The sequence below is a fragment of the Athene noctua genome, chromosome 4, assembly GCF_965140245.1.
Source record: "Athene noctua chromosome 4, bAthNoc1.hap1.1, whole genome shotgun sequence".
Taxonomy (NCBI): Eukaryota; Metazoa; Chordata; class Aves; order Strigiformes; family Strigidae; genus Athene; species Athene noctua.
The window spans coordinates 75,930,253-75,938,454 of NC_134040.1; the positions used below are offsets into that span (position 1 = coordinate 75,930,253).

The window sequence follows — 8,202 nt, forward strand, 5'->3', positions numbered from 1 at the left end:
AGAGGGCCGCCCAGGCAGCAGGCGGGCCCTCGGCTACAGGCGGGCCCTCGGCTACAGGCCGCGCCGCCATGTTGCGACAGGCGGAAGCGGGAGGGCACCGCCCCCGCCGCGAGCGCAGGCGCGGGAGGCGTGTGGCCCCGCCCCGGCGGGCGGGCTCTCGGCGAGGCCACGCCCCGCCCCGCCGGCGGCGCGCGCGCGCGCCCCTCCCTCGGCCGGCCCAGCGAAGGCGCCGCCGCCCGTTTCCTGCCGCGTCCCAGCGCCGCCGGGCCCGCGGGAGCCGCCCCCCGTCCGAGCAGCGGCCGGAGCCTGGGAGCCTGCGCGGCGCGGCGGCCGGGCCGAGCGGGGAGATGAACACGGTGCTGTCCCGGGCCAACTCGCTCTTCGCCTTCTCTTTGAGCGTGATGGCGGCGCTCACCTTCGGCTGCTTCATCACCACCGCCTTCAAGGAGCGCAGCGTGCCCGTCAGCATCGCCGTCTCCCGGGTCACGCTGTGAGTGCGGGCGGGAGAGGGGAGGGAGCGCCGGCGGAGGGCCGGGCCGGGCGGCGGGCTGCCCGCCGGCGCGGGGAAGGAGCTTGTCTGGGGGCCGCAGCGCCCCGCCGCGGGGCGGCGGCGAGGGCCTCTTGCCGCTGCCGCTCCAGCGGCTGCCCCGGCCGGGGCCGCGGAGGTCTCCGCTTCCTGCCCGCGCCCTCGCTCCTGCCCGCGCCAATGGGGGAGCCCCACGACGGCGCTCCGCCGCCTCACGCCCCTGCCGGGCGGGAGCTGGGGCGGCGCCGCCCGCCTTGGGCGTTCCGCCGCCGTCCGCGCGGCAAACTGCGGGGACGTAAACCGATACGCGGTTTCTCCCCGTAGTCCCTCTCTTTTAATGCGTAGGTCCCGTGCGTTTTCCCTCTGGTAACATACTTTCTTTTGGGCGAGCTCGGTGACAGCAGCCTGACTGGGCCGGCTCACCTTCCCGTCCAGTGCGCCAGGTGTAGACGGAATACGTGACGCCACACCAGAAGCATGTTGCCCGCGTGACACAATATGCCGATGCAAATTTGTGCCAGGGAACCTTTTTTACAATTTTTTTTTTTTTTTTTTGAAAACGAAACTGTCACAGGAAACTTTAATCGAGTTAAGTGTGTATGGTGTGGAGGGCCGTAGTTTCGCGAGCAGTTGAGCAGCTGCTACAGCCACCAAAAAGTGGAAGTCTTTGCTGCTGCTTTTAGCCACATGGTCCTTGAAGACTGAGCTGTTTTAGCTCGACTAATGAGTCCATTTAGTTTGGTTTTGGCCAAGTCAGTGAGCTAAAGCAGCTCGTGGAGCTTTGGAGCACCCCAAGGTAGGTGGCAGGAGTGGATGGCTAGCAGCAGGGTTTGAAAGGGGAGGTGAATGCAAATAAAAGGTGTGAACTGCCATTGCATTTTGTATTGACGTTCTCTCGTGAAAATAAATTCTGCATTTATGCTAGATTGAGGATTGCAAACAATATAAAACCATCATAAAAGCATCTTTTTGAGTGCTCTGGTGAGCTTGATGCATATGAGGGAGACTACTAATACCCAATTTGTATGAATTTACAGTGTTATACCAGTCCCTTCCATGATGTGCTGATCTGCTATTAACGAGAGATGTTATACCTTAGTTGCTTTTCTTGGAACTTCTGAGAAATTCTGCATGTCCCTAGCTTAAGGCCCATTACCACATTGTCAGGGATTCAGAAATGAAGTCAAATGCTTGATAAGGTTTACTGCTTAAAAAGACGTTGCTTTTTGCAGAGAAATGGAAATTTACAGCAAGACCTACATTGGAAAGTCTTGCTGGTGTTTTTCTTAACTACTGTCTCCAAAAGTGTTTTTTCTGCTGGTAAACTTTTTTTTTTCTTTGAGATTACTAAGTCTAATTTTAATGAAATGATATTTTAATGGACTAATTTTCAAGCTGGAATAAATGTAAGAAGCTCATAATTCATAAAAGTTTTGTTACATTAGCTGATTACCAACCTCTTTATGGTGGTCCTCCTTGTAGAGTGTAAGTTGACCAAATTTTGTGAATACATATGAAAATATCTTCTGTGTGTCTGTTATTTTCCAGGGGTTTTTTCTAATGTGGTTTAGTATGGCAATGTCAGATATTTCTTCAAACACTGATTTGTAATAATAATGTAGAAAAAAACACATTCCATTGAGAAATCTTCTAAGTTATGTGAACTACAAACGTAAACGCTGTTTTATCAGAATGGCTGAAGTGTCTTGTATGAGACTGAGCACTAGAGGCTTTTTTTTATGGAAAGTTGAGAAATAATATTGAAAATCGTTGCCAGCAGACAGCTTTGCTGGCGGTATTCCAGTCAGCTTTATATATTTGCAGATGGCTAACACATATTTTACTAAAATGAAATGTGTGGTAGTTTAGGTACAGATAGAGATTTTTGTTAACAGGAAAAAGTCTATAGACTACTTATATAATTTAGACTACTGTAGTGGCAAGGTCTGTCACTCAAAACTGGCTCCGTAATTTCTGGAAGGCATGTTTTATTTTATAATGTTGACTGTATTTTAGCCAAAAGTATTTAAAGGAAAGTACAGGAAATGGATGAGATATGTAATAAGAATAATTTATGTAACGCATGAAAGAGAAATAATGAGGAAAGATAATCTTGTGTTTTGTTTTGTCTTAGAAAAAATGTAGAAGATTTCACTGGACCTAGAGAAAGAAGTGATCTGGGATTCATCACATTTGACATTACTGCAGATATCCTTAATGGGAAAAATGGTTTGCAAACACTTTGAAATAAGAACATCTTTACATCTATTTTTGTTACTTAATCTTCAGATATTCAGGACTTGGGGAAAACTAGCAGTTTGTCTTCAAATATAAATCTAAAGCAATGAAAAGTGGTATTTACATAGGTAGGGCAGTAAAATAGAACTTGGAGGAGCTTGTTCTGTGTCTAGGAGATGACACAGGGCATGTTTTCTCTCTTTTTTTTTTTTTTTTTTAAATTCCTGGTTTTAAAATTAAGCTCTATAGTGAAGTACAGTGCAGTGTATCTAATAACAGGAACTGCATTTTAACATCTGGACAGTGTTACCGTTAAGTGAAGTACGTATTGGTTTGAGGTGTGAATTATGGGGTTTATATAACATACTGTTTTGACTGTCATACTGAATCTAGAAACTCCAGTGCACCTTTCATACTCTTTTGTTGTGAGGTTTTCAAAGTTCTAGCCACATAATAATTGCATACAAGTACCTGTCTTCCTTTAAAAATAAAAAGACATTGTAATATTTTACTTGCTTAGATGTTAAACTATCAAATCTTTAATGTTGAATATTATGAAATTCATTGGGAAGCATATGAGGTACTACAAAATTTATCACATTATTTTTTGGCCTCTTTCTCATTGCTGTTACCTTTTTGTGACCTTTCTTTTGTATTTTTCTGCTTCCTTGTTAGCCTCTTTTTTATTGGGGAAAGAGGGTTATGTGGGGATGTTTTGGTTTTATTTTGCGTAGGTTTTTTGGTGGTAGAAGGGTATCATTCTTAGGATTTAGGATATTGACATTGAAAAAAATAAATCTGTGTTTTTCTGCAGAAGTCAATATGAGACAGCGTGCTTTACCTCAGGTGATTACACTAAGCCTTGCTTTGCAGCTGGGCTGAGATTCTTGGGATTTTTCCCTGTCTGGTGTTTTTTGTCACTGTTGGGCAAGGCACTGATTACCTCAGTGTTTCAGTTTCCCTGTTTTGAAGAGTACCACACTGTGTAAGTAGATCAAACAAAATAAGTCTTGAATGTGTGTGAACACTGGATAAACAGGTTAATCACATTTTTGCAGATATGCGTTGCACAGGAGTAAGTGGGATTTTTTTTTTTTTATCAGATGGAAGCAGGAGATGTGAAGTCCTAAGTCTGAGTTTTACCTCTGAAATGCTTATACGTATTAAAACCAGAGACTGAAATTCAAAAGTAGATTAATTGTATGCAGTGTATATAGTAGGAGACAGAACAAGGCAGGACAGGACCACTAAAAGAAATGTTCTTATACGAGGATTAGTCTGCAGTATGTGGACATAAAGATTCCATGTTTTAATGACTTTTAATAGTAGTAGTTTGATATTTTTTTTATATAAATCTCTGACTTAATATTTCATGCCTGGCATAAACAAGCCTTGCAGTGTGTAGGGTTGTAAGATACAACTTTCTGATTAGTCTTTCTGGACAAAATTTGTAAAGAGCTACTGGGATGTGGGCTCTCTTAGCTAAAGGAAACAAGTTGTTAGTCCTAGGAAGAATTAAATAAAATGACAGAAAAAGAAACTAGAGAAAGGGGAGGAGACAGTTTTCACAAACTCTTTTTAGCTTACTTAATTCATGGCTAACTTTTAACAAGTATTAAGAAATTCTACAAAGGAGATCTTCAGAATCCTGTTTTGAGTTAGGTGATGAAAAATGTTCCAAATAAAATAGCTCTATCCATGCAGAAACAGCAGTTAATTATTAAATTCTTTCCTTACTTGCCTTTAGAATTAGCGGCTTAACATGAGTCTTGGGATGAGTGAAACAAGATAGAACAGCTTTTGCGGCTGGTTGGAGAATCTACTTAATTTATTCTTTGAGATAATGTCAAATATAATAAAAAACAATACTGGAATAAAAGTGAGTTAAAAGATCTTTTGCTTAGTGACGCATGGTGCATTTTATTGCCAAATAAACAGACAAGTATTTAGAATAATAGCTTTATTATACTGACACTCTCAAATAGCAGTCATTAGTTCTTTACTGTTGACCAAAAATCTGAGCAGTTTTGTTCCATTGTAATCAGCTGACTTTCTTTGGAGTAAGTAGGTAATTAAATTTACTAATTCCTGATGTGCCTTCCAATATGCAGTACTTCCCATCTACTAACTTCCCTAATGTGGGTATTATAGGATCTTTAAACTCTGTACACTCTGTTAATTTTGTGTTTATATCTTATTTAATGCCACTGTATCTCGATCCACAGTTAGATACCAGTTGACAGTATGAATAATTGCCTTGAAGATATTTACTGAAGAATTCTGTCTTGCCTTTTAAGGTTTTATCATAGATTGTCTAGCAGTGGATTATTGTTACTGGGTTGCAGTGTCAAATATAGAACTCTTAAATCATTGGAGGAAATAGCTGTTAGATTTCTTAAATAGTAAAAAAAGAACAGCCCTGAAACCTGTTGCTTTAATAGGATTAAAATATTTATTAGAACTCCTGGAAGGGCTCTGATTTATAAATAAGATGAGGTATGTTGAAAGGTAAGAACTCACTGTAATTATCATAGTCTGTATAGATCTTGTCAAAATAAAACAAGGTTATGTAAGTACAATATGGTATATTTCTTAACTTGCATACATCTGCAGAGTATATTTGACTGGAATGTTAAACAATTGTTTCTGTATTTGTCGGCAGAATATTCAACAAAAAACAATGTAAGTATCAAAAAGTTGAAGCAATTACCCATTTTGTACAGCAGCTATTTTTAACATTCTGAAGTTCTGCTGGGAAGAGTTAAGGCACCACATTTCCTACTAGCTTGGACTGGTTTTACTGGTCTTCAAGATTGTTATTTTATTGACAGGTTAACTGCCAGGTGGGAAAGTCACCCTCATGAAACCTAACTTGGTATGTGGCCAGCAGAGTCGAGAATGGTGACACATGCCTTGTTGTTCACTGACAATAGTGGACTGTAAATTATTTTTTTTTCCCCCACTTATTTGTTCTGTTTGTTTTACTTTTCCCTGATGTTCTGCAGTTGACTGCTGTTACAAACAAGATGTAGTGGCCTTTGGTCTGGCCAGGTGTGATGGGTCTTTTATTCATAGATCACAGATGTGTTTGCCTGTACTGTAGCTTCATAATACATTTATGCTATCTTGTCATACTACTCAAAATAATTGGCCTTGCTGCATCCTTTAAATTGGATGCTACTGATACTTCAGTTTGGATCAGCTTTTTTCACTGATCTGATAGGAGCTATGTAGAACAGCGTATGGAAATAAATTACCTTAATGAAACATCATGACGCCATGGTACCACTGGATTCTAGTCAAAGCTACTGTGGTCCCTTTGCAAGGATATAGTGAAAGCCTGGGGTTTTTTCTTAACTTTTGACACAAAACTATCTACCTACATTTTTATTTTAAACTATCTTAGTTATTTTATACATGCCAATACTGTGTTTATACTAAAATAGTTTTTAAGGTTCTATATCTGGGACTTTGTTGTCTTGTTTTACTTAGGTTGGGGTTTTTTTTCACATAAATCAATAGTTCTTACAAATATTTAGAAATATTTTTTTCTAAATTGTTCTGTAAGGTACTAAACAAGACTCTAGCACTTAACTACTTAAAAGAACAGTGTAAAGTTTCAAATATTTGAGATTTTTGGGGTCAGTCTTTTGATTTGTTCATACAATTCTTGGGGTTACACTTGCAATTCCAGTAGGTTTTTTTCCATTAAAGTTGGAAAAATGTTAAATATCTAGGCAGTGTCATGATAGCTCGATTTAAGTCCTTTATTTGAAACAGAGTCAAAATACTGCTTGAAAAGTGACTTATCTTTGCAATTCAAAAGGAAAACCCATCATTATTTGTAAGACTTTGAAAGTTTATGGCTATTTTAAATGGCTTTCTCATGTTTTACTGAGCTGTTCTTTGTTGTTCCCATTTATTCTGTGCCACATTTCAGTCTGTAGTAATATTATTTTCCCTCCTGTAAAGCATTATTTTGTTAAATTAGTTATGGATTACAAGCACATATTTCAACTTCAGGGTTTTTAGATGAACAATGCTGTGAAATTCCAGTGACTGACTATGATCTTGTAAGGTACCGTGCCAACTTAATGACAATTCTGGTTTTAGGCTCTAAACCAGGTGGTCCTTTGGGACAAGATAATGTTGAGAGGAGATAACCCAAGGCTGTTCTTGAAAGACATGAAGTCAAAGTACTTTTTCTTCGATGATGGAAATGGTCTCAAGTACGTACATCCTTTTCTAATTACTCTTCATGTCACTGTCTTGATTTACTTGCGTACATTGCATTTTATATGTGTTTTTACTGCTCTGGTAAGGTACATGTGTTCTATCTGATTCTTTGTAGTTTGATTGTTAGAAGATTACCTTGGAATACAAGGTATCCTGTTTCTTCTGTAGACGAGAAGATACACTGCTAATATAAGCAGTAGGTTTCTGTTTCCAGTATTCTTGTCTGTGTAGAGTTGGTTCTGTAATGCACTCCACTCCAAAGGAGTTAGGTAGCAGTAAAAAAAAAAAAAAGCTTATCTGGGAAATAGGTAATACTTCATGAAGTAACTACATAAAATTAAAAAGCCCATTATTTCTGATTCAGGAAAACAATTTGTATCCTAATTTATTTACTATTGTTAATTAAATTAGTTAACTTGAGTATTTGTACTGATATTCTTTGTTGCTTTTGCAGGGGAAACAGGAATGTCACTTTGACTCTCTCTTGGAATGTTGTACCAAATGCTGGCATTCTACCTCTTGTAACAGGATCAGGACATGTGTCTGTACCTTTCCCAGATACCTATGAAACAACTAAAAGTTATTAAATTATAATACTGAATCCTAAGCAAGATATTTTTATACTTGTATATTGTGAATAAATTTTATGGCGGTTTCTTCTCACATCCCATGCAACCCTTCAGTGAAAGGTACTTAATTTCCTCAGGTCTAAGAGCATAGAAAAAGGAAATGAAAGTTCAGGTGTGTGTGTTGTTTTTTTTAATTAAAACACTGAAGCTGAAACTTAAGGGAAAGGTAAATTGCACAGCAATGTTGCGGGGGGGGATGGGGCAGGGAGGGTGGAACTGGGGATTTCTGTTTTTTTCTCCTGGCCATCTGGGTATAGATCTGCTTTTCTTTTAAATAAACGTTTTTAAACCAGAAGGTAGTCTTACTGTGTTTTTTTTTTTAGGTACTGTGATAGTTATTTAATCTGTGTAGAACTCAAATACACCTTCTGGAGTCAGTTTCTGCCAGTGCCTGAAGGAAATGGCTATTCTGGTTTACAGCATTTTGCTAAATGTGCATGCTTAGTGCATTACAGAAAGTAAACTCGGAGCTTTTTAGGACTGCCAATAATTACTTTGAAAACTGTTCATTATCTGTCAGCCTGTAGATCTTGTTTTGTGTGCCGTTGATGTAGCCCGCATGCAATTCTGTAT

The 8,202-nt window shown here is 39.8% G+C and overlaps 1 protein-coding gene across 1 annotated transcript; it reads left to right on the forward strand.

Moving 5' to 3' along the window:
* Nucleotides 1-190: 190 nt before the first annotated feature.
* SPCS3 (signal peptidase complex subunit 3) lies at nt 191-7,882 on the forward strand. Its single transcript, XM_074905782.1, has 5 exons — nt 191-490; nt 2,661-2,734; nt 5,370-5,446; nt 6,878-6,993; nt 7,455-7,882. The coding sequence occupies exons 1-5, from the start codon at nt 348-350 to the stop codon at nt 7,585-7,587; spliced, it is 543 nt and encodes a 180-aa protein (XP_074761883.1). The 5' UTR covers nt 191-347; the 3' UTR covers nt 7,588-7,882.
* The last annotated feature ends 320 nt before the right edge of the window (nt 7,883-8,202 follow it).